This window comes from Onychostoma macrolepis, chromosome 03, assembly GCF_012432095.1.
Source record: "Onychostoma macrolepis isolate SWU-2019 chromosome 03, ASM1243209v1, whole genome shotgun sequence".
NCBI classification, from domain to species: domain Eukaryota; kingdom Metazoa; phylum Chordata; class Actinopteri; order Cypriniformes; family Cyprinidae; genus Onychostoma; species Onychostoma macrolepis.
This window is the reverse complement of record NC_081157.1, coordinates 31,338,916-31,366,580: the sequence shown is the minus strand read 5'-3', so window position 1 is coordinate 31,366,580 and position 27,665 is coordinate 31,338,916. Positions and strand designations below refer to the sequence as shown.

General features: G+C 36.1%; 1 protein-coding gene across 3 annotated transcripts; it reads left to right on the top strand.

The window, feature by feature from the left end:
* The first annotated feature begins 801 nt into the window (after window positions 1-801).
* Window positions 802-26,718, top strand: kcnj19a (potassium inwardly rectifying channel subfamily J member 19a). 3 transcript variants are annotated; one of them, XM_058772045.1, is made up of 3 exons: window positions 802-1,753; window positions 15,843-16,059; window positions 24,663-26,718. In XM_058772045.1, exons 1-3 carry the CDS (start codon window positions 1,085-1,087, stop codon window positions 25,298-25,300), a joined length of 1,524 nt encoding a protein of 507 aa, XP_058628028.1. In that variant the 5' UTR covers window positions 802-1,084; the 3' UTR covers window positions 25,301-26,718. The 3 variants fall into 3 exon arrangements, with proteins under 3 accessions (XP_058628028.1, XP_058628029.1, XP_058628030.1); XM_058772046.1 differs by lacking the exon at window positions 24,663-26,718 and adding an exon at window positions 12,621-12,702 and having other exon boundaries at window positions 15,843-15,871; XM_058772047.1 differs by lacking the exon at window positions 24,663-26,718 and having other exon boundaries at window positions 15,752-15,853.
* Window positions 26,719-27,665: the final 947 nt, after the last annotated feature.

The window sequence follows — 27,665 nt, the reverse complement described above, 5'->3', positions numbered from 1 at the left end:
TCTGTCTAGCTGACTTTTTACACAATTCGTCAAAAGAGCACCATGTGAGGTATAGTTCAAATTTAGGAAATGCTTTCTGTTAAACTAAGCATGATGATGGCATTGTTTACATGCTCTGCAATCAGTTTGTTTAACCCTTTTAAAATAATCATCAGAAAGAGCATTAAAATAAATAAATAAATAAATAATGTCTTCTAAAGGCACACTTAGTAGTTGGAGAATGAATGAATGAATGAATAATTGTGCCTGTATATATATTGAAAATAAATGTATTATTATTATTATTATGTGCATTTCTAATAAGAATAAAAGGATGTGAAAAAGGAATGAGTGAATGAATGAATAGCTATATATTTGTTTTAGTGAATTGTGTACTCACGCATCTCAGTCAGCAGATGGCGCTGTTAGTTTGATTAATTGACTGCGGGATAGCGTTCAGTTTTGAAGGGAAATTATGATTTTATTTTTGGCTTTAATCACAGAAAAAGACACTTTTAATATTAATACTAACATGACAATACAAAATAATGTGTCCGCTTTAACAGGACGCCAATGTAGTCGACTGAGTAGCGTATTGATTTCAACATTGGACTGGAAATCCAATCTTCTTACCAATGCAGGGGAACATACACACACACACACACACACACACACACACACACACACACACACACACACACAAGCATCTTTTCCAGTGTAGAAAATAGTATTTCGCTCACCCAAGCCCCCTCCTCCCACCCACTCTCTCTTCTCTCTTATTCTCCTGTTCATGCCATATTATGTGCAGAGGAGCACAGAGAACACAACCCGTGCATTTCACTCGGACATCCAGAGAAGAAGAGAGACTAGTACAGAGATGCTACAGTAAACTGACATTATAGTAGGCACGCGTCTTCCTGACTACATCTACAGTCCAGATTTACACAAGAAAAAAAAAAAAAAAGTTGGCAGAGAGACCTTGCCCTGCCTCGCGACCTTTTTTCATCTACTTTTGAAAGTGGAAAGGCACCGAAGCCATGCTACAGAGAAAGTAAGTTTGCTTTTTGTATTTTTAAGATAATAAACTCCCAAATGTGCTGAAGTTATGGCAGCGCTAAGGCGTAAATTTGGAGAGGACTACCAGGTGGTGAACACGAACAGAGGCGCGACTTTCCCGAGCGCGCCGGTGAAGAAGAAGCGCCAGCGCTTCGTGGATAAGAACGGACGCTGCAACGTCCAGCACGGGAATCTCGGCGGAGAGACCAGCCGCTACTTATCTGACCTGTTCACTACGCTGGTGGACTTGAAGTGGCGCTGGAACCTTCTCATTTTCATCCTCACTTACACCATCGCCTGGCTGGTCATGGCCTCGATGTGGTGGATCATCGCGTATATAAGAGGGGACTTGAATCATGGCCATGACGCTTCGTACACTCCGTGCGTCGCCAATGTTTACAACTTCCCGTCGGCGTTCCTCTTTTTCATTGAAACCGAGGCGACCATTGGCTACGGTTATCGCTATATAACTGAGAAGTGCCCTGAGGGCATCATCCTGTTTCTGTTCCAGTCTCTGCTGGGCTCCATAGTAGACGCGTTCCTCATCGGCTGTATGTTCATTAAGATGTCCCAGCCCAAGAAGCGCGCGGAGACGCTCATGTTCAGTCAGGACGCGGTGATCTCACAGCGAGACGGAAAACTCTGCTTAATGTTCCGCGTGGGCAATCTGAGGAACAGCCATATGGTGTCCGCGCAAATCAGGTGTAAACTCATAAAGGTGAAAACACACACATCACACCTACAGCTCTACTTGGCCTTTAGTTTATCTAATCATTACACAACACAACCAAACACAAAGAGTACAAATAACACATTTTTAAGAAAGGCACTAGTTTAGACTTAGGCCATTCTCACTCATTTAAAAAAAAAAATCATATTATAATTTTCTTTAACCTCAGCCATTTGACATTTATATTAAAAGCTGGCAGCTGTTTACAGAACGTTACGAGATTGTATTGTGGTGACTGTATAGCCTATTTCACAGTTCCATTTGGTCATTAAAATAGCCTATGTCAATTCCAACCTAATATCTAATCCCAAAATGTACTCTCTAACAACGTTAGCAACAACCAGTAAAGACAGCATGCAAAATACCATTAGTAACACACGTGATACTAAAATAATGCAATAAACTAAACGCCTTAAATGCAAAATTATCCAATATAATGCAGAACAAGATGTAATTTAAAGGCTGGGAATTAAAATGAGGTGCTTTATATATTTTTTTATTTATAAAACATTTTTGACAATATTTTACAGTAATATGATGTGTTTGATATGGTAAAGTGACTTACAGTTAACCAATCAGCAGGATTTGACTAATTTATGTAAAATTACTTAAATTTTTTTACACTGTATGGTTCAACAAATTGTTGCTTGTGTTTAAATCACCAAGCTGTTTAAGAACTATTCCTTTACATTTCTATTCATTCATTCATTCATTCATAGGTTTTTTATGTGCCAAGATGCAATACTTGAAAGACCTCTAGTTATTAATCCCACTATTCACTAAGTATTTAATGTTGTTGTTGCTGTCAGTATGTGCATAAATAGGTTATGGTGCAGTTTATTTATTTTTTTATTTTACTTTAATACTCTTTAGCTATTTAGCAGCGTTGTATCATTATGTTTTATCTTGCTTATTTATTTATCTCTTTGTTTTGTTTTTTTGTTTGTTTGTTTTTTAAGAGTTGTGTATATTTTGGTATATTTAAATATGGTATGTGATGTAGATAAGGGAATCCCTTTTGACTGTCAGAAATTCAATGAGCTTTAGTGGTGCTTCACTATAGCAAAGTTTGTCTATGAAAAAATACTTAACACGGGTAAGTGGTGGGGCAGCATTGTACCTTAAACAGAATGTGCATCTGTAGTGGAAATTCATATATTTACACCAAGCTGACAATGTTTTTTTTCATATTGTGTAAAACATTGAACTTCAGAAATATCAGAAAGTTATTATTTGCTTTTATTTTTACCACACTCTAAAAAATGCTGTGTTAAATACAACCCAGCGCTGAGTAAAATATGGACGAACCCAGCAATTGGGTTGTTTTTACCCAGCGGTTGGGTTACTGCCCAGAAGGTTGGGTTAAACATTTAACCCAACTGTTGGTTGAAAACAGCCCAGCATGTGTTCAGTCCAGTATTTACCCAGCATTTTTTAGAGTGCAGGAAAAGAGGAGGCTTCTTACAAATATTTTAATAATATTTTGCATTGCTGAAATCAATAATGTGTAGGAATAACTAGTCTTGTCTGATACTCACAGAAAGTTTAATACGTTTTAAAAGAGTGGCATGATTAATTTCTTTCATATTGTCATTCTGTTTTTTTGATGCAAATGTGTGTATGCCATTGTGAATATTAATAACTTTTAGGATTTAGCTACATCTTAAAATGCCCTATTGCTGGATCAGTCTGGTGTGCACAAATCCCTGAGTGTCTTTAAGGGAACTGCATGGTGTTTGTTAGTTGATAAAAAGCTAATAATTATTTAAATCATAAAAAATGAAATTAAAGAAAAAATTTATAATAAAAACAAACAAAATAAAATGAAAAACTGTGACCATTAACCATCATAAATTATTAAAATAGTAACTTTTTTATTTTAATCATTAATATTGAGTTCCTCAGAAATGTGCTGTCGTCTTTCACAGAAAGCATAACGAGGAAAGATTTTTCAGAATAAGTGACAATCAAGGGACCTGTGAAATGTGATTTAGCAGAAAGTCAGTACAGCTGAGAATTTGAGGTGCGTGGGTACCACTTTCACAACTGATTACCAGTTACATGAAAAGGCTTGAAATTTTATTATTGTAATCTCGCCATGGACAGCCATCGTCACAGCTGAACAAGATGAGACTCCAGTGACTAAAGGCTCAGATAAGAGAGTTTTACAGACGGCTAACCGTGTCCAACATCTGTCACTCGTAACCAGTGACATTTAACCCGACCTGCTCGCTAATTGGAAGGCGGTTCCACGTCAGCGACATTTCTCTCGGTTTTAGAGGGTTCGTTCCAAAATGCAAAGAGAAAAGACAATGTCTCTGGGTTTTGAGCCCATAAGCCTCTCTAAGACTCCTCCGGGAGCTGAGGTCACAGCCAGAGAGATGCCGGAAAATTTGCATTTGCACACTTGTGAAGGAGGATTTTTATTTTTTATTTTTTGTGTGGCTTACAGCCTCAGGCAATAACTTTCAGAGCCTTAGAAAATGTAGCAGAATAATTTACAGAAGTGCACGTGAGAGCACTGCTAGAGTTGTACGGAATATATTCTGAGGGGGAGAGGAGTCGCTCTTGTCAATGGAAGCTTTTTTCTAGAAGAAGATGCTTACATAACAGCTCTAGTAGAAACATCCTATGCGTTCGTACACTGCCCTTTGATGCTACTGTGGGAATGTGTCTGCTGTTCCATATCAGCTCGGTCAACGGAAAGGCTTAAAATGAAAAAGGCATGGAAAGTTGACACAAGGACGACACACTCACACAATAGGATTTCTTCCTAGTAATTGTTGAACAGGACTGTCAGTCAAAGGTTGCTGATAAGGTGAACAAAGAGGTCAGTGTAATAGAACTGAACTTTTATGGCCCATATGCTTTCAAATTGTGTGATCATCTGAATCTATCCAGTGTAATAATGTTAAAATAACTGATCTCAGCCTGCAGAACAATTATAGAGTTAAAGCCGGTGAATATTCTTCAAAGATACGGATGGATGACCTTTCAGGCCTACTCCAAATATCTTTCGCAGAGCTCACACTAATTATCTAGTGCCAAGTGAATGCTGTGATTGATTAAGAGTCTTCGGTCAATGGCGTCTGACTTAATGAAGCAGACTGTCAGTATAAGCTATGCTGAAGTTTTTCTCTCGATGAGAGAAGAACTAGGGGAATAGAGGATAAACAAGGAAGGCAGAGTAAGTTAGTGAGAGATAGTGAAAGGTTTGCCAGAATGGTATAAGGTTGGGACGGCATCAGGGAACACAAACAAAATAGACAGTGAGAGAAAGAGAATTGGATTCATTGGAAGTAAAAGGGGGAAATAAAGAAGCAGAAAACTGACTCAATAAAAAGAAGAGAGTGATGAAATGTGAACATAAATTGGAAAGAAGAAATCTCTTTCTCTCTATCATATAACCCTAAATCTTTTCTCATCAGTAGTTTTTCCTTGTGCTTCAGGGCTATTTAAGCAGCCAAGAGTTTTTTATTTATTTATTTATTTTTTTTTTATCTTTAAAGAGCCCACAGAGCACCGAAGATTGTGATAGAATATGAATACAGAAATAACCTCCATAGTTCTCAGAAAAATTGTAGAAAAGAATCGGTTACAGAACAAATATAATGGACAAAAACATATAATATAATATAATATAATATAATATAATATAATATAATATAATATAATATAATATAATATAATATAATATAATATAATATAATATAATATAATATTTTTGCCTGGACTACTTTGTCAAATAGAAATGTATATCATTTTATATTAATAAATAATTAGATATATGTTTAATTAAAATAATATATATATATATATATATATATATATATATATATATATATATATATATATATATATATATTTTTTTTTTTTTTTTTTTTAATAACAGTACTAGCTGGATGTGCACTGGAGGGGCTTGCCTATACAATAACTGTTGAAGGAGGCTACTTGACACTTAAGAGCACTTAACATGTACCTAAGCTGGCATTGCTTTCTGTGTTTTAATCACATACAAACCAGCTCTCACTCTCTCTCTTTTTCCATCCTGCCAATTTTTTTGTTAAAGCCGGCATATCCAGTCCATTTAGATTCAGTCGCCCACACACTCTCTCACACAGTCTCAGTCATTCCCAGTTACCTTTTGTCAGATCATGTCTCATCATGCCAGATAAACAAAGCAGAAACATTTTAATTATGCTTTGATAATATTGATCATGCATTTATAATTTCAACTGTGAGATGCACACTTAAAGGGACACGCTTAAATGTTATAATTGAACATGAAGATTTACATTGGATCCAAGACATATGGTGTGGTGTTTTGTGAGAGAGTGTGTGTGTGTATGACCATCTCTAGTGTGTTATTTGCATCTCCAGTGAATGATGTACAAGTGTGTACTTGTACATTATTCACTGGAGATGCAAATAACACACAAGAGATGGTCATACCAGACGGACCCCCTCACAGTTCATCTTATATTATCTCTAATATGCAAACATAGAGACATTGCACTAACCCTAAAATTCTCTTTTAAAGGAAGAGTCGACTTAAAAATTCTGAATGTCATTACTTACTCACTCTCGTGTCATTGAAAACATTATGCTATATTTTATATATAATAATGACAGAATTACCTATCTCTCTAATACTTTTTGCTTGTTCTATTGCTAATTGCTGTCTTTCCGTGTCCTCCAATTTGAGAGAAACATTGCCATATTAATTTTTCCCATCTTTTGTTGTATCTTCCATTTCAAACAAATTAACCTTTGTTTGATCATTTAACCTTCCTCTCACCTAATTCCAGTTCTGAGTCACTGTCTCTATTGTTTGTGAATTGATGAACAGAGAATACATAGAGAGGGTAGAGAGAAGAGAAAAAAGTATAGATGAAAAGAGCACAAAGATGAAAGGAGACAAAGATCGTTATCATAAGGGACAAAAAAGAGAAAATACAAGGCATGAGTTGGGAAAGAGTGGGAGACAGAGATAGAATTCAGTCTTCTGTTTCAGGAAGAAACATGGTAGAAATGAGGAACAATGAATATCTCTCTGTCTTGTGTGAAGGTCTGGGTTGAGTTGAGCAAGGAAACATGAGCAAGATGAGAGGACATTGGACACGCGAGAGTACCACATTATGTATAGAAAAGAAAAGAAAAGAATAGAATAGAATAGAATAGAATAGAATATTAACATACTATTTAAGTCAGGGTTTCTCAGACTAGTTCATGAAGGAACTGCAAAGGGTTTGTGAGCTGATGAAAACCTAACACATAACAATTTAAAAAAGAAATGAAAAAAGAAACACTTACTAAACAAAGACAAAACATTTTATTTGTTTACCTGCATGTCATGTGATCATTAACCACCATTAGAAAACCGTGAGCATGTACATGTGTTGTTAAATTATTGAAATACTCAATTCTATACAATTATGAAACAAATATGCATTATGTTTTTTACATTTTTATATGGCTCCAGAAGTAATAACTATAATAAATAGTAAAAATACAGTAAAAGCATTTTGTCTAGCTTTTATTTGTTAACACTAATCGATGGTGAGTGCACCCTTAATTTACCTGAGCAAAACCTCTTTTTTTTTTCTTTCTAAGAAATGCCCCTTCTGCACACACAGATTTGCACACATTCATTCTCACATTTTACAAGTTCTAAATGAAATTTATTAGGTGATGTGATTACCCAGAGAGAAAACCCATTTACATTGTACGACTGAATATTCTTATCTAAACACACACACAATGATCGTGATGATAACAAAGCGCTAATTGTGCAAGCAATCTCATAAAAGCTGAAGAGAAACCCGCTCCCACTGCACTTCAGCTGGATCTGTTTGATCTCATTTAGCGTGTCTTACAGCGAGAACAGATGTTTGCTGTTGTGGAGACAGTCACATGTGCGCTGTGATGAAGGAGTTAATTGCTGATAATTCGATTACAGGAGACAGACTTTGACTCAGGTTGACTGTGTGGGTGTGTAGTGTGTAAAGGTCGTTTGTGTGCTTATGTGTTGGTCTCTTTTGTGAGCATAAAGGTCCATTTTAAATGAGTTTGTGTGTGTTTATGCTTGGCATTATGCTTGGCATGAAAGAAAAGGTTTAGAATTACTTATACATTTCATGCACATAACCTCAAACCGCTTGAATGTATGTTCATAGGACACGGGCATGCTGGGAGCTATTTATGCCTTTGTATGAATATGTATGCTTTGGTGTGTTTTGTGTGTGTGTGTGTGTGTGTTGCAGGGCTGGCAGTGATGCATGAAATGTGAGGTGGACAGCATGTTATTTGTCTTGTCACTGACAGGCGTTGGGGACATGTGACCCAGCAGTGATACAGATGGATGAGTTTGTTATGCACACACAGGGGTTATACATATATGGCCTTCAGCAAGATACCCACTAAGAGGTGCACATTACATTGTCTGTTTAATGCATGTGCATTTTATTGGGTAATTCTACAGAGAAGAAGAGAGAGAGAGAGAGAGAGAGAATGCAGAAGCCAATTTGAATTACTCAGTAACGATTCAGTCCTGGTAGCACTGAATAAATTCTATGGATTCTGAGTAGAAACTGAGTAGAGAAGTATTGAATAGAGTAGAATAACTCTAATGAACACTGAGCTGTGCACTATTCTAAAGAGTTCTATAGAATGTATATGCAACACTGTTAAAAATTGTAAGTACATTAATACTTTAATTCAGCAAGGATACATTAAACTGACTAAAAGAGACAGCAAAAACATCAATAACATTGCAGAAGACTGCTGTTCTTTTAAACTTTGTTCATCTAAGAATCCTGAAAAAAAAAAAAAAAATATATATATATATATATATATATATATATATATATATATATATATATATCATGGTTTCCACAATAAATAAATAAATAAAGTAGAAAAACGGTTTTCGACATTAAAATAAAAAATAGTTAAATCTAAATTGTGATAATAGTTCACAATATTAGTGTTTTACTCTATATTTCATCCGATAAAGACATCAAATAAACCTTGGTGAGCAAAAATCATTATTACATATTCGGGTCTTTAGCGACCCGGACCTATATATCCAGCACGGACGGATCTCTAACTACTGCAATAGCAAAAAACTCTATTGATATTTTAAGAACAATTATAGAAGAATAAAATAAAGCATATTTCATTACCTTTCGAAACTTAAAAGGGTTCAGTTTGAGCAGATGATTTTACCATCGCTGTCATCGTCAGAGCGCACTTCCCGTTCAGCATCTGGCTCATATTCGCGATCTCATCCATATTCTCAAAACTATCATTTTCAACGACTTCACATTCAATATTTTGATCACTGGCAGCTTATTCACCACATCCAGCATCAAATGTCAGTGACATTTATATTTTATTGGGTATAGTAATCGCTCTGCGGTAAAGCCATTCAAACCAGTTCAATTTTTGCTGATGATATTCGTTTGTTTTATGCCTGCTGTAATTATGAGTGAAACATTACATCATCATTGTGTATCAAACAGTGTCACCTTGAGGAAAAAAGATGCACTGCACATATTGAATCTTCAGATATCTAAATATAGTTGTGCAGAAAAAAAAAAAACAAGAAAAAAAAACGTACACATTTACATACCTCGGGTCTCTAGCGACCCTATACACTTTTTACAAAAAAAATAAATAAATAAATAAAATTCTTCAGAAAACGGGCATTCTTTTATATTTAACTTTTTTTTTTCTTGTTATATTGTTTATAATGAATAGATTGAGGAATACTAAGAAAGTTGATGTCTAACTTTAAAAAATGAAGGAGGGAGAGGGTAGAGAATGATGTCCCGGGTCGCTAAAGACCCGAGGTATGCATTTAAGGGTTAAATAGAATGTCATATTTTACTCTATTCTGTAGAGTTCAATAGAATATATTAGATAGATAGATAGATAGATAGATAGATAGATAGATAGATAGATAGATAGATAGATAGATAAACAGAATAGATGTGTTATTCTGTTGAATCCTATCTTATTCTGATTACACTGGTAGACTGATTACAACATACATTTCTATCTTAGAGTTGAATTTTGGTTATAGTGTCACCCTGTTAACAGTGTGAAAGTCCCATCTATTTACTTGTGAGTACCCCCTCCCCCTCCCCTCCTCACAGCTCTGCTGTCAAAGCCACTGTGAGTCAGAGGAAGGCAAAGCAGTGAAATCCCAGCTTTTATTCACCCATGCACATGACTGACTCAAACGGATGGCTGCTGGTACCTGCTGCAGAGGAAAGAGGTTTCGATCCACCTCCTCCTGTTTTCCCTCTTCTTTAAGACTCTCTCCTTTCTATCTCTCCTCCTCTTTCCTGTGGGATATGAAGAAGAATGACAGGTTTGATCTGGCAGCTCTTTAGTCTACAAGGCACACATAAACACACACAGACACATTCAAATGGCCATTTGAATAATAGCTTTTTCACTTCAATCACAGAGGTGCTGTTTTTAAGATTGCTTTGGCTCTGTGTTGCTGTGTGGCTTAAAAGCCAATGAATACTGAATTAAGACAAGTACAGCCTTTAGCTTGACATCAATCAGCGTTAATGTAAGCATTAGAGCTCATCAGACCCATGCAAACATCTCATCACTTAACATCTTATTCAAATTAAGTAACTTGCTCATTTTAAACAAGATTATCACCACTGCCCACTGTGATTTGGTAGCCGCATTTTCCTGAAATGTGTGGGAATGACGATGTGTACAATTTCCTGGTCTGATTCTTGAACTCAGTGATCTGTCTTTTCAAGATTAACTTAAAGAGACAGGAGTAAAGAAAAAAATGCCATTGCCAAGAGTGGATTTAAGAAACAGACGAAAGCAAGAGAACGTTTGTGCTTCAATACAGCCTGCAGGAAAATAGTATAATCCCATTCATACTCAATACCACAAACCTCCCAATGAACCCCACATCATGTGTACGACAATGGTGGCTTGAGTCTCATGTGTTGTGTATTTTAGTTACATGCCCGAGAGGAAACTGAACATCAGAGCAACAATCAAAGGAATGCTGACGGGTTTGAAAAGGAGGTGATATTCTTAAATATTTTAGTTTCTCATCGTTGTGATAATCTTTCTGCCCCAGCACTTGTGTTCAAAATACATTGGGAGGAGAGCTCAGGGTGTCAATATACTCCTTCTAACAGCCCAAAAATAGCAAAGATGCCATTATATTTTAGTAGGCAGAAGTACCCTGTCCAGGCTATTGTTAGAGAAATAACTACGGTAACACTTTAGTATAGGGACCAATTCTCACTATTAATCAGATAATTATTAGCATGCATATTATAGCATATTGGCTGTTTGTTAGTGCTTATAAAGCACATATTCGGCATGACCATATTCTACATCCATACCTATAAACTTAACTATTAATAAACAGTAATTAGGAGTTTACTGAGGCAAAAGTCGTGGCTAATAATTAGTAAATGGACCTTAAAATAAAGTGTGACCATAACTATTTCCAAAAATCTTCCCAAAAATGGAATTTGTCAATATTTGCTCACCTTCATGTCATTCCAAATCTGAAGAAAGAAAGAAAGAAAGAAAGAAAGTGAATGTAAGAGCCACACATCTTTATTTGAATTGTTTACAAACAACATTAAAGCCGATATTTTGATATTTTGGTCTGTTTCTTCAAAATATCTTTGTGTACCTCAGAAGAAAGGAAGTCATACTGGTTTGGAATGAGGATGAATAAATGATGAAAATTTTCATTATGGCATGAACTATTCCTTTGAAAAAATTCTTCGGAAATCATTCTAATATGAAGATTTGCTGCTCAAGAAACTTTTTTTTTTTTTTAATCAATTTTGATTGTGCTGCTTAATATTTTTTGTGGAAATTGATATCTTTTTTAGGATTCTTTGATGAATAGAAATTTGAAAAGAACAGCATTTTCTCTAAAATGAATGGTACCTTCCAGTACTAATTACATTACACAATTTTTGCCATGCTGCTTTGTTACTGCTTGGCAAAAGTGTTTTTCTTTTTTTACTGTAAATGCTACTATATTTTAAAGCACCTTAGTTACTAACACTACTAAAAAAATAGTCAAGTTAATGCTACTACTTTTTGGGGGAGAGCTATTTACACCCAAAAACCAGTCCAGGCAATGCTAGACTGATATAGTGGGGGATGGAATACAGGAGAGCTGCTAAATAAAAAGCAGTAGGCACGTCGATTTTTGGCAGGGATGTTTGTGTGTGTGTGAGCAGGGATACACTGGATATAGGTAGTTGGTGTGATGCGACTTCACGGTGGAAGTGCTCCTTGTGGGTTGATAGAGTTGAGGAGACACTTAGTGCTGCTGCTCCAGAACCTCTGTGTGGGTGAAGCTTGTGTATCCGTGTGAGTGTGTGTGTGGGGAGGCGGGTGGGATGGTGTGATTTCAAAAGTATGTTTATATTCTCTATCTCTCATTCTGAGGCGGAAATGTTTGCACAGCAGAATCTACTGTATGTGTAGAAATGTGTATGCATGTTTAAGAGGTTAAATAAAGTTTTACATCACCTTTGAACAGTTAACACTCAATATGTAGTTTTTTTAATTGTTGATGTGTTAATTTTTCATGCTGCAATCAATATAACCAATCAATGGATCAACCAGCCTTACTGATTACTGGATCAATTCCACATTAAAGCCTTAATCAAGTCAATTGACAATTCAATACATCTGATCAATGTAGGGCTAATGGTTCTAGCACAAAAACACACCTGCTATCATATACTGCCATGAAAATTAGACATATTTTCAGAGTTTGATCTGTGTGTGTTGTCTTGTGGTGCAAATTTCCTCACTGTTTCTGATTTTTTAGCCTGGCCAAGAATGTGTTTGCAAGAGAAAGTACAAGACAAAGAGAGAAAGAGCAATAAGAGTGAGATGGAGAAAATAATGGGGTAAGAGAGAGATAGAGAAATGTCATACTGTGTCTGTATGAGCACTATTAAATTTTTCTGCTTGGGCGCACTGGATGTAGGAGTGATAGGCCCAGCCCAGCCAGCCTTCCCTGCAACCAGAGTTCAAACTCACCTAGCAACTCGATAGATTCATCACATGATATTAAAGAAATATTCACCTTACTCGCCATATTGGCTTCAGTTTACTGATCAGCTGATATCAGATATGGATTTGAATCAGCTATTAGCTATGTACAGATCTGACATTCACTTAGCAAAGGTGTGTGGTTTTAGCTCATTTGTGTTTGTGTACTGTCTAAACATGCAAATATGTCTGCTTAAATAGTATATCAACTATTATTAAGATTCATTATAAAACATTATTAAATATTATTAAGTCTCTTACTCACCAAGGTTGTATTTATTTGATCATAAATACAGTAAAAACAGTATATAATATTGTAAAATATTACTAAAATTAGAGAATTTTAAATGGTATTCTATTTTAATATACTTAAAATGATCCCCCGTGATGGCCAGGATGCATTAAATTTATCATAAATGAGTGTGAAGAGATTTAAAATGTTACAAAAATAATGTTTGTATTTCAAATACATGCTGTTCATTGAACTTTCTATTTATTGAATCATGAACAAAAAAAAACTTATCATAGTTTTCACAAAACAATATAAGATAATAATAAGAAGAAGAATCGTTATTAATAATTGAGTACTTATAATAAATAATAATAGAGCACCAAATCAGCATATCAGATTTCTGAAGGTTCATGTGACACTACAGACTGAAACACTGTATGACTGCTGAGAAATCAGCTTTGCGATAACAGGAATAAATGACATATTAAAATAAATTAAAGTAGAAAATAGTTATTTTAGACTGTAATAATATTTCACAATTTTACAGTTTTTATTGTATTTTTAATCAAATAAATGCAGCCTTGGTGAACATGTGTATTCTATTTTGTTATAATACAGAATTGTATGACTTAAATTTAATAATAAAATAAATGAAACATTATAAACTACAGGAAGGTTTATCAAGAGAAGAAGAAGGAAGAATGGTAACACTTTAGAATAGGGAACACTTATTCACTATTAACTATATGCACAGCTAGCCGTTGATTATCCCGTTTATGCCATGGTCATTTACCAGCATTCACATATTAAAGATGTTAATAATATTTGCGCTGCAATATTTGACCGAAATGATAAAAATGACAGTTATTTTCGTCTGTATTACTATTCAACTGTAACTGTATGTTACTATGGTTACCGATGTTTATAGGAAGCGCATTAATATGGAACGTGATTAAACTGACCTGGAACTACCTGTGCAGTTCAACGAATTTAATCAACACCTGCCAGCCAATCAGAATCCAGTATTCAGACAGACCATGGCATAAGGTCATGTAGAATAAGGCATTAATATGTGCTTAATTACTACTAATAAATGGCTAACATTCTAGTAATATGCATGCTAATAAGCAACTAGTTAAGAGACCCTAAAATAAAGTGTTACCGGAAGAATAAAATGACAATTCTAAATTCTCATCCTTTCACCTTTGTAGGTCTTAATGTACTTTGGCTGTACACTGAGACAGCAGTAAATGACATATTAAAATAAATTAAAATAGAAAATAGTTATTTTAGACTAGAAATATTTGCAATTTACTATTTTTACTGTATTTTGTAATCAAATAAATGCAGCCTTGGAGAACATGTGTATTCTATTTTGTTATAAAACGGAATTGTATGACTTAAATTTAATAATACAATAAATTGAATTGAATTTAAATAATTTTAGAACATTCTAAACTACAGGAAGTTGAATCCAAAGAAGAAAGAAGGAAGAATAAAATGACAATTCTAAGTTTTAAGTTATCATCCTTTCACCTTTGTAGCTCTTAATGCACTTTGGTTGTATTTGAAGAGTTCAGATGCAAAAGCCTCTAAGTGCCATCTGAAATTTTCTTCTAAAATTAGCAATTTTCTCAGGCTCCTATGTTTATGTTCTGTTATTTCACTTTAATGGCAAAGAAAAGAACCTATTCATTGCCATTAAAGCGAAATTACTGAACCTTCACATAGGAGCCTGAGAAAAATGCTTAATTTATAAGAAAATTTCAAACAGCACTATGAGGCTTTTGCATCTGAACTCTTCATTTAGAGACTGAAAATTCTTCCCCAGTTTTGTGTGGTTTACATGGAATATGATTCCATGTGGAAGCTTTTAATGCCCCACTGAGCTCCAGTGTTTTAAGTAATGGGCCTATTTATAGAGGGTTGTTGGTTTACATCCCATGAGGCTGTTCTACAGCTGTAGGGCCCTTTGGAGACGCTCTTAGCCTAAACAGCTCCAGTAAGACCACTGCACTGAGAGTGGATGATATGGAGACTTGGAAGTGAGAGGACATCCGCTGAATGTAAGAGTGCTTCCCCCCCACGTGGTATTCAGAGCAACATTTTTGAGAAGAAAATTAGTGCGTGCAGCTTCATCCTCTGCCTTTCCACATACAAACACAAACCCCATGTGTAGAAAAACATAACCCTCACGCTGGAGTTTCCTTCTCTTCTTCAGTTTGACATCGCCCTGTAAATCATCCGGTCTTAAATTTCACACGCTCTCTGAACAGACACTCTTTATCGTTTTAAATCATGGCTGAAATGACACAGTGCTTTGTAGGCATTTTCTTATCTCACCCCAGCCTCCTCCTTTGCTCCGTCTGTGTTTTATTTCGCTGTTCTGAGCACTCATGCTTGTCAGAATTCCCCATTCACTCCTTGCCAGCCACAAACACTCTCTCTCTCTCCACTTGCCTAAAGAGGAATATTTCCCTCACACACTAAACAGCATGAATATTTCCCTCAATTTCAATATATTCTGTTATTTCAGGTCTGATTACCATACATACACTGTATACAACAGAAAAAATTGTAAATATACATGTTGACATTCTTCTTTCAGTTTCCTATTTCCATTTCCATCTCCATTTCTCACCATCCTTGATTAATTTTTTTTTTTTTTTCAGATTGATTGTTCCTGCTGTAATTTGTCTCGGATATTGATGTTTTTGATGTGATGACTGCTATGATGATGATGACTTCACTATCTCTCACCAGTCTCGTCAGACCCCGGAGGGCGAGTTCCTGCCGTTGGATCAGTGTGAACTGGATGTGGGCTTTGGAACGGGCGCTGACCAGCTCTTCCTGGTCTCTCCCCTCACCATCTGCCACGAGATCAATCCAAAGAGCCCTTTCTTCGACCTGTCCCAACGCTCGCTCATGAACGAGCAGTTTGAGATCGTCGTCATCTTGGAGGGCATTGTAGAGACAACGGGTGGGTAGCATCTTTCACTCCAATCTCCATTTCTTTAGGAACAAAATCTGGTTTAACACAATTGTTTATTTACAGTGTTGCTCGAATCCCTTCAGTTATTTTGCACAGCCATTACTAGATTTCATGTAAAAAAATATCAGTAACACTTTTTACAGTATGGTCCATAATATGGTCCAAATACAGCTGTTCATTGTTAGATCATATTTATGGAAGTCAGTTTCCATCACACAATAAAATAATTTAAAAAGTGACTTTTTATCTCAAAGTTCAGACAATATATCTCGCAATTTTTCTCACAATTCTGTTTTCTTGTTTCTGCCACAGAATTAAATATAAAAAAGGTAACTGCGACTTTTTTCCCTCAGATTTCTGAGTTGTAATTCTTTTTTTTTTCTTTTTCTTTCTGCCACTGAATAAAAAATGTAATAGTGATTTTTTTTGAAGAAGAAGAAAAGTCATTCGCTGTGTCTTCAAAATAGTCCAAAGGAGGTGCGTAGACCAAAAAAAAAATTCCAATAAGTAGAAAGACTACGCACACTCTACCAAAAATGGTCATCATATAGATTTTATCGTATTGATTTTATCTTGCACTTGATGACTTGATTTTTTTTCTCTCACAATTCAGAATTCTTTTAATAAGCTATAAGCTCAGAATTGAGATATGAATTAAGAATTATGAGCTAAAAAGTCAGAATTACCTATTCATTCATTCATTCATTCATTCATCCATCCATTTATTCATTCACTCTATGGAAAATCAGATCATCAATAGTTTAGTTTAGTTTAGTTTATTTATTTATTTATAAAGCACATTTAAAACAACAGGAGTTGCAACCAAAGTGCTGTACAACAAATATAAAACAAGGTAAAAAAACATACCCAATCAAGACAAACAAAGGGACAAATAAAATTGTACACCCTCAAACAGAATTAAAACATACAGAATAAAAATGGGTTTTCAAAGCGGATTTAAACAAAGAAAGAGAAGGAGAAGATCTAATGTGGAGGGGAGACTGTTCCAAAGCCTAGGTGCTGCCACAACAAAAGCCTGGTCGCCTTTCGTTTTAAAATGTGAACGAGGAACCGAAAGAAGAAATTGACTAGACGACCGAAGAGATCTAGAGGAGGAATGCGGAGTGAGGAGATTACAGATATACTGAGGAGCATAACCATAGTGGTTAGTAATAGTGGTTAATAGTTAATAGTGGTAAGAATTTCGGATATCGGAAATTGAAGTTTGTCTGCATGTATATTTACAATTTTTCTGCTGTATGAAATGAATGGTGGTCACGTCCAAAATAACAGAATGTATTAATAAATGCTTCAAAGTTTTATATTGTTAGTTCTTTTTAACTAATGTTAACAAATGGAACCTTATTGTAAAGTGTTACCAAATTATCTTAACATTATTAAAACAATAAATAATTTTTCTAAAAAACAAGATGAATATAAGATTTTATTTCACACTTGTTCTTGTATTATGCATAAATCTAACTCTTTTTTTTTTTTTTTCAAAATCTCATGCAAATTTGCTTCCCAAGTAAATTTATCTTGTTTTAATGACATTTAAAATGACGTTTAATGAAAACATGACACAATTACTAATTAAGAAAATTATTATTATTATTTATTTTTATTTTTTTTGCAGGGTCTTCATTTGTCATCATTTATCTTCATTCATCAGATCTAATTGAGCATATCACTTTTCTCATACTTTCTTTGTATACATTTTTACCTTGTAAACTGTGAATACTTCTCTGTGTTCTTCCTGAATGGATGCAGTAGGTACAGTCAGGTCAGTAGAGGTGATGAGTGGGTTGTAAAAGAGTGTCTTTCTGACTGCATTATCAGGCCTGTGCTGTTAGCAGCACCTTCTGCATAATACTTTTTTTTTTTTTTCAGTCGCATGCTTGTCAGTTTGATGTATGAGCTTCAAACCTCACTCGAGTTCGATCTGTTCCTGGTGTCTTTTATGCAGGCAGAGTGTGAGGAAGTAAAGTAACTGAAGAAGGCAGGATGGGATTTTCTTTTGAGGATTTGAGAGTAGGAGAAAGCGAGAGCGGTTCTTTTAGCATTCTTTTTCACTGTACAAATAAACAGAAATATGATTAGAAGTTCCTTTCCTGACTCCTTCTCACCCTTTCAATCAAATATGATTCTCATTTTAATTTTACTGGTGTTTTCTAATCATCGCTATTCCTAGTGGCCATATTTAGGGTTAGTGATTTGAACAGTCACCCTAAGTATTAAACTTTGGTGCATAACTAATCTGAAACCTCAAATCATTGGAGTGGTGTATGCTATTAATTGTGTTTCTAAATGATATGATTTATCTAACCATAAAATTAAATATAAATACCTTAGATTATCTCGCTCTTCTGACTTGAGCTAGTAAGCGACATTGATATTTTGGTAGTATTTCAATTATATTATTTTTATTTATACTAGCATTTATTAATATGCTGAATTAGCTTTTATTTTTTATTTATGTTTATTTGATATGAATTATTTTTTTTTTTTCAGTTTTATTTCTATAGTTGAAATTATTTCAATTTTAGTTATTTTAGTACTTAAAAAAAAAAAACTAAACAAAAAAAGAAATATTTTCTAGGCAGCTAACAAAAATAAAATATGTTATTAGCCAAATTTATTTTTTATTTTATTTCAACTTTATTTCAATTAAAGAAATACATATTTAATTTTATTGCATTTTCATATTGAGTGTAATGCATAAAAGAGGCAATAATAACAAAGTATTAACAAGGAAAATAAATATATAAACAAATAAAGACACAGTAAGCGACCACATATTAATAATTATTAATCTATTTATAATTATTTTTGTTAGTTAATTACTTTCACACTATCTAACCTTTCAGAAGAAAACAGGAAATTTAACTCAGCTTCATGTGTTATTAGTTGTTTCATCGTAAATTACCTCTGATAAAATGGAACAACTTGCAGGGGGCCTTTCAATTTGAACTCTCACTCTGGGAAATGATATGAGATGGAGACAAAGCGAGGAAGGGTATTACATAGCCTCTGTGTCAGTGATGCCCATTATTACAGGTGTAACAGCAGTGATAGACACAAACACACTCGCACGCGCACTTATCAAGTGTATCAGTGCACACTAGAGGAAGGCTCCTGGTAAGCCATTTATTCATTCACTCTTTCATTCAGTAATTAATTTAATTTCTTGTCAGGCCAGTGACGGGGCAAACAGTCATGTGGTGATTTAAAACAGTTAACCACCCTGCTGATCGAAAGATGAGGCCTGTCATGTACTCATAAGTGCTTATTGATCCACTGAAGCCTGGACACAGACAGAAATGTCAAGTTAATCATTTTACACAGTGGTACAAGACAAAGCCAATGCTCTGTATCACGTTAAGGGCTTTGCATGAACATTTGCAGCTCACAGAATTAAAAAGTCTAATTTTAATTTGCATCTTCTCTTTGTAAACCCTAATAAGAAACAACAAAGAACAAAATATATGTGCAATTTAGTCAATAGACTAAACGCATATGTGAAAGCGGGAAGCATGAGGCTTCCTTTAATCAATACCAGATCAGACCAAAGGAGACGACAGACAGACTCTAATTATGTATGCCGACAGAGTATTGCACAATCAAGAGTCTTACTGTGAAGACTGTGAAATTTGTCTTGCTTTAAATGAGAGCTTAAAAATCTACTTTCAGCTGAACTGCAGTGACGCCATTGATACGTTCGCAAAACCTCTTCCAGCATTGATCCATCATTTAAGCCTTTAGATGAAGCCACGTCACCCCATTGCTCCCGCTCAGCACAATCACTCCGGCAACAAAATATGGGATTTTCAGTGTGATTAATGTCACATAAACTGGTTTAATTACATGGGATGATGTAGTGCCAGCAGAAACACTCTTAGAGAGTGAGTTGTTGTGATCTTCATACTTCATTTTTGAAAACTGAGGCTTGTTCATGTTTCATATTAGGTGCTGCTAATTAGTAGGCTATTTAATGATAATTATTTAATCATGAGCAGGCCCACACAGAAGCTCCGCAGACACCTGTCACTGATTAATTTTTACATATCCCCTGCCTTTGCATATTTGTCTATTAAATATTTGGCTAATTTGATGCTTATGTAATACACCAAAGGCCAGTTTAACACATTGTATCATGTTTACATTCAATCTGTAGAAATCTGCAGATTTTTCCTTATAATCAGTGCTAAATCTGCTAAAAGACTGCAAAAGCCTGGGCCTGGTCAGAATCAGAATCAGAAAGAGCTTTATTGCCAAGTATGCTTGGGCATACAAGGAATTTGTTTTAGTGTCACAAGCTTCCAGTACACAGAGACAACAACACACAGACAATAAAAATAGGATGAGAATAAAAATACACACATATGTAAATATAAATAGACAATAGTAGAAAAAATAAATTGAAAAAATAAAATAAATTGTATGTACAGTACAGTTGTGCTATAGATGATGGAATAGGAATAGACTGAGATCCAGGGATGTACTAGGATGTAGGTGGTAACAAATAAATAAAAGGTTATTGCACATATTTTAATTCCACAATGGGGGGAACATTTAACTGTTCATAAGGTAGAAAGCCTGCGGGAAGAAACTGTTCTTGTGCTGGCTGTCCTGATATCTGCGGCTCTGAAGCGCCAGCCAGATGGAAAAAGTTCAAAAAGGGGATGGCTTGGATGTGAGGGATCCAGAGTGATTTTCTGAGCCCTTTTCCTCACTCTGGATGTATACAGTTCTTGAAGGGTGGGCAGGGGAGCACCAATAATCCTTTCAGCAGTCCAAACCGTTCTCTGTAGTCTTCTGATGTCTGATTTTGTAGCTGAACCAAACCAGACAGTTATTGATGTGCATAGAACAGACTCAATGACGGCTGAGTAGAACTGTTTCAGCAGCTCCTGTGGCAGGTTGAATTTCCTCAGCTGGCGAAGGAAGTACAGACTTTGTTGGGCCTTTTTTTGCAATGGAGTCAATGTGAGTATCCCACTTCAGATCCTGAGAGATGGTGGCTCCCAGGAATCTGACTCCACTGCTACCACAGTGCTGTCCATGATAATGAGTGGGGGGAGTGCAGGGGGGTTTCTCCTGAAGTCCATGATCATCTCCACTGTTTTGAGTGTGTTCAGCTCCAGGTTGTTAAGACTGCACCAGACAGCCAGCTCTTTAACCTCCAGTCTGTAAGCAGACTCATCACCGTCCTATATGAGGCCGATAAGTGTGGTGTCATCTGCAAACTTCAGGAGCTTGACTGAGGGGTCTTTGGAGGTGCAGTCGTTGGTGTACAGGGAGAAGAGCAGTGGGGAGAGGACGCAACCTTGAGGGGCACCAGTGTTTGTGGAGCGGCTGTTTGACGTGGATTTCCCCAGTCACACTAGCTGCTGCCTATCTGTCAGAAAGCTGGTGATCCTCTGACAGATAGAGCTAGGGACAGAGAGCTGGATTAGTTTGGTCTGGAGGAGTGTTGGGATGATGGTGTTGAAGGCTGAACTTAAGTCCACAAACAGGATCCTCACATAAGTACCTGATTTGTCCAGATGCTGCAGGATGAAATGCAGTCCCATGTTGACTGCATCATCCACGGAACTGTTTACTCAGTAAGCAAACTGCAGGGGGTCCAGTAAGGGTCCAGTGATGTCCTTCAGATAAGCCAGAACCAGTTTTTTAAATGACTTCATGACCACAGACGTTAGAGCCACAGGCCTGTAGTCATTAAGTCCTGTTATCTTGGGTTTCTTTGGGACGGGGATGATGGTGAAGTTACAGTCTCCGTGAGCTCATCCAGATTGTTGTCAGCAGTTTCAAAAACTCCAATCAGTGAGGTAGAAACAGGCTTTTAAATCCCGCTCTGCTTCATTGGTCCATCTCTTTACAGTCCTTAATACAGGTTTAGCTGATTTCAGTTTCTGCCTGTAGGTTGGTATAAGATGAACGAAACAGTGATCAGACAGCCCCAAAGCTGCCCGTGGGACAGAGTGATATGCATCCGTTATTGTTGTGTAACAGTGGTCCGATATATTACTGTCTCTGGTGGGACATGTGATGTGCTGTCTGTATTTTGGCAGTTCACGGGAGAGATTTGTTTTATTAAAGACCCCGAGAATGATTAAAACAGAGTCCGGGTATTGTTGTTCTGTGTCTGTGATTTGATCAGTGAGTTTCTGTAAAGCTGAGCTCACATGCGCTTGCGGTGGAATGTAAATACTCACGAGAATGAACAAGTGGAACTCCCACAGTGAATAGAACGGCTTACAGTTAATGAAGAGCACTTCTAGATCGAGACAGCACATCTTCTTTAAAGGGGTCATATGATGTTGCTAAAAAGAACATTATTGTGTGTATTTGGTGTAATGCAATGTGTTTACGTGGTTCAAGGTTCAAAAAACACATTATTTTCCACATACTGTACATTATAGTTGCTCCTCATATGCTCCGCCTTTCTGAAACACGTCGATTTTTACAAAGCTCATCATTCTGAGAAGCGAGGTGTGCTCTGATTGGCCAGCTATCCAGTGCGTTGTGATTGGCCGAATACCTCAAGCGTGTGAAGGAAATGTTACGCCCCTCACCATGTTGTGATGCCATGTCCCGGCGCGACAAGACTAAAACAATAAAACCTATTATAAACGTGGCATTTGTTGCATTCAGTGAGGACATAACTGATTATAATGACTCATACGGTCTTTTTACGTATACGTTTGGGCGGTGTTGTGCAAATCTTCCCACACCGTGACGTAGACATGTAGGGGTGTGTTTGAATTAGCCGTTTTAGGAGGATTTCCCCGTTGATTCTGTTTCACGGTCCGCTCTGAACAGCTGAAAGCCCGGCAGATTTAAAACGCTGTCCGGTATGGCGTCATTCAGCCAGGTGTCTGTGAAACACAGAGCAGCCGAGTTTGAAAAATCCTTGTTTGTCCAGGAGAGCAGAAGAAGTTCGTCTGTTTTGTTGGGTAGAGAGGGAGATTCGCCAGATGGATGCTAGGCAGCGCTGTTCGAAGTCCACGTTGTCTGAGTTTCACGAGCGCGCCGGCTCACTTCCCCATCTGCGCATCCTGAAGCAGTTGATCAGCGCCACTGCTCCGCCCACTACTATGTTAAGCAAAACGTCCGAATAATCAAAAACCGATAGAAGATTTTGTGGTGTGTTCTGCCGAATGTTGAGAAACAAAAAACAGGAAAAACTAACAAAAACTGTACAAATACTGGAGAGCCAAAAACTGAGGCGGCCGTCTGCGGTACCATCTTGTATTGAAGAAATAATTATGAATAAATAATTGTGCAATATCACAATAGCAAGAGTGCTGATACACTGAATATCACTAATGATGTTCAGACCAACAAAACCTGTGCTCATGTGATATTGTTTTTAACTTACATTTTAGACAATATTTCTGGATACTTGGTGTATCATGAGCCACTAACAGAAATTAACCAGCGGTTTCAACAAATCATGTGAATAAATGATGCAATGTCTCACTCATCACTTTTTAATAAAAATGTTGAGTAAATGATTCAGTGACTCACTCATAATCACTTGTTTTGTTCGATAATGAAGCAGTGTTTTAAACAAATACGTTGAATGAATGATTTAGTGACTCACTCATAATCACTTGTTTTGTTCATAAATGAATCAGTTTTTTTAACAAATCAGTTGAGTGAATGATTCAATGATACTCATGATCACTTGCTTCGTTCATGATTGAATCAGTATTTTTTAAATTAATTGGTTCAGTAAACGATTCAATGACTCACTCATAATCAGTAGTTTTGTTCAATCATGAGTCAGTGTTTTGATCAAATCATTTGAGTGTAAATATTATTTAATGACTCACTTATGTTCACTTGTTTTGGTCCTGAATATTTCAGTGTTCATTGAACAAATCAGTTCAATGACACACTCATAAGACACTAAACAACCTTTTGGCATATGGACATAACCAGCAAAAACAAAGACACTGCAATATCCACCGCTACACAGACTAACAGTCTCAGCCAATTAAATCCTAGGACTGGATCTATTGCATAATATAAGCATATAGCCTAAACACTATTTTGTTTGCAATGACACAAATGCATGACAGCATACATTTTCCAACTCTCTTTTTATTTACTAGTTTGTGCCCATGAAAATAATAATTCCAGTTCTGCAGAAAATGAAAACAACAAAACACAATGCATTCCATAGGTAGCTGTTGGCAGTTGTTTAGTGATTGCTCTATTGATTGTTTTTAATTTTATTGTGGAACAGATTGGATTTTTAGTGTTCCTGGCCGTGTTATAAGCGAAAGAGCCTGGCCTTGTAAATCTATGTCTCGGGCTGTGTTTATGACTCACTGAACGGCCCTCTGGCTGAATTATGATTGTCTTAAAACTCTGTCTTGCATGGCCTTCTCACGCACATTATGTACTGAGAGTCTGTAAATCACATTCTTGGAAGACAAAGGTACAGAGCGGTATAAATCATTCTCATGGTCAGTCTAACCTGACAATGAAAGCATCCTTATTTGTAATACACTTCTTATTTGACCATAAACATTTCCTCTCCATTGTAATGCTTGTTTATTATATGCTGTTTCTCATAGGTATGACATGTCAAGCTCGTACCTCGTATACAGAAGATGAGGTGTTGTGGGGTCACCGCTTCCTGCCTGTCATGTCTCTAGAAGAGGGCTTCTTTCGGGTGGACTACTCCCAGTTTCACAGCACCTTTGAGGTTCCCACGCCACCCTACAGCGTGAAAGAATACGATGAGAAATCCTCGCTCCCCTCCCCTCTGGTCACGCCGCACCGGGAGCGAGTGTTTTCCATGGACTGCCTGGAAGTAGGTGAGGAAGGGGTGCATTCCGGAAGCGCTTCTTGTAAGCTGCCCAGCAAACTCCAGAAAATGAGCTCGTCTGGTAGAGAAGATCTGCAGAGGAAGGTGCTACGCTTGAGCTCGCAGCACTCCGAAAAGGCTTCGAGCACGGGGGACCTTCCTCTTAAACTACAGCGCCTCTGCTCCAGCCCTGGGCAGGTTGACGGAGAGGCACGATTCCACCTCAAAGCCCTCAAGGTGGGTTTCCAGCCCATGGCCATGTCCACAGGAGACCTCCACCAGAGAAGTCTGCCTCCCACCCCAGCAGCCATCCCCACACACCCCCACGGTCCTCCACACACACCTGGTGGCCGTCCAGAGGACAACCTGCCTCCCAAATTAAGGAAGATGAATGCAGATCGCTGACCTAGAAGTGCTTTTAAAACTTTCTCCTAATCTGAGGGTAGTTTTCTGTGTTTATGTACAATGAGCACGGACAACTATGTCCAGATTAGAGCAAAATTATTGTTTTGTTTGGAAATAAGGACTCTTGTAGAGTAATGGCAACATGTCAGGAATTAGCTTTCTGACTGCACAATGAATGAATATTGCATTGGCATGCACTGCAAAAAAAAAAAAAAAAAAAAATTGTATTTTTAATTAGTATTTTTGACTTCTTTTACAGTAAAGGATCTAAAAATCCTTGAAAAACTAAATATTTAAAAAAGTTAAATGCCTAAAGATTCGGGAAACAAAAAACCAGACAAAAACACTTGAAATAATGTTTACTTAAAAGATAATACATAATATACTGTATATACTAAAAGTTTGGTGTCAGTAAGATTTCTTGTTTTGTTTTGTTTTGTTTTTGTAAGAAATTAATACTTTTATTCAGCACTGATGCATTAAATTGATTAAAAGTGACTGTGAATAAATTTATGTTACAAAAGTATTCTATTTCAAATAAATGCTGTTCTGGTGAACTTTTTGAATCTGAATCCTAAAACAATAAGTATTGTGGACGCTATCCATTCAATACCGATTGCGGTAACAAATATTGAGCAGCACAACTGTTTTCACATTGATAATAATAATAATAACTGTTTCTTGAGCAGCAAATCAGCATATTAGAATGATTTCTGAAGGATCATGTAACACTGAAGACTGGAGTAATGATGCTGAAAATACAGCTTTGCCATAACAGCAATAAAAAGCATTTCAAAATATATTAAAATAGAAAACAGTTGTTTTAAATTAAAATGATATTTCACAATAGTACTGTTTTTACTGTAGTTTTGTTCAAATAAATGCACCCTTGGTTAGCAAAAAAGCTCCTTTTAAAAACATAAATTGTTACTGATGCCAAACTTTTGGGTAAAATTCTACAGGTATTTTCTTTGAAAACAAGTCTTATGCATTGCTGATTTTCAAACAATGTTTGATCGTTTCAATGATTTTATTTGAGATATTTTAGCTGTAAAATTAGAACAGAAATACTTGTTAAAAAATAAAATATTTTGCAGTGTGAGAACTAGTTGGAGGTACATAACTAGTAGAAAGCACTAGAGGCAACATTTAATTTGTTGTTGTTTTATTATTATTATTTATTGTTGTTTGTCTTTTTTTCTTTCTTTCTTTGAGAAAGCGCAAAACTCCAGCTGGAAGTACTGTGATTTGAATTTTTAGCTGTTTACTGGTGACTATATGGTCACCCAGTGTGTCTCACTCACGCACTGAGTAATATCACAAATATACACAATTACAATATGTGCATGCCTACTTCTCATCTCTAGCTGTGTATCATACAACCCTCTGTTATCCCTAGTTAAAATGAATAAATTCTATTCAGCTGCAACATAGTGTGTTTAGTAGTCTCTCTGGTACAGAAGAATCAAAGATAAATGCATTCAGTTTAAGATTTTAAAGCATATACATCTCTGGTACATACAACTTTAAAGTTTAGCATTTAATAGTATGTTATAAAATGCTCTCTTGTGACATTTTATGTAATGCACAAAAGGTCATTACATTGCCATTAAAGAGGATGCATTATGCTGAATTAATCATTTCATCCTCAAGTCCAAACAGCTTGTTCATTAATAATGTCTGTAGAATCTTGTACTTTAATTAAAAATTAATGCATCTGTAGAAATGTTTAATGACCATTGGATTTTGACACTGGCAAAGAGAGAAATTCTGTAACAAATCATCAAATGGACACAACGCACTTCTTGTGGAGTCATACATGTCATGAAAACTAATGGAACATAGTTTCCATCATAAAATGGAAATGGAATTCATAAATTCAGTCAATGCATTAAAATCTGACAATGTAAGGATGCAATCATTAGGCTGGTGACATATTCATATTCAAACAATCTTTCTGTCAACTTGTTTGCTGCGAGAGGTGAACTTTTGATGCCCTAATCATTATTCATGGTGAGAAAGAAACACATTAAATGCCCATTTTGTCTCAAAATGATCCATTAGGAGCTTTCGCTGTGATTGGTTGAGAGGATGATCATTGTGGGGCTTACTGGTGATTGAAAGTGTAGTGATTGGTTGACAGAGTAAGTAATTAGAGGAGTCAGCAGGTCAGACAGGAATGGCAATTCCATCAAAGCACATCAAGATATGAATGCACATAATGTTTTTTTTTCTTTCTTTTTTTTTTTTAAGGAAGAATGATCAAGGAAAGAAAAATATTGTAAAAATTTTTAAAACAACTTTAAAACAAGTTCTTTGAAATGTAATCTTTGTATTTGTGATGGTTTGATAAAATATATATATA

Excerpts from the sequence above, each read along its gene's own strand:
- kcnj19a (XM_058772045.1), top strand. The coding sequence starts at position 1,085 with ATGGCAGCGCTAAGGCGTAAATTTGGAGAGGACTACCAGGTGGTGAAC. Across the intron at positions 1,754-15,842 it reads TCAGGTGTAAACTCATAAAG|TCTCGTCAGACCCCGGAGGG; the intron begins GTGAAAACACAC and ends ATCTCTCACCAG. Across the intron at positions 16,060-24,662 it reads GGGCATTGTAGAGACAACGG|GTATGACATGTCAAGCTCGT; the intron begins GTGGGTAGCATC and ends TGTTTCTCATAG.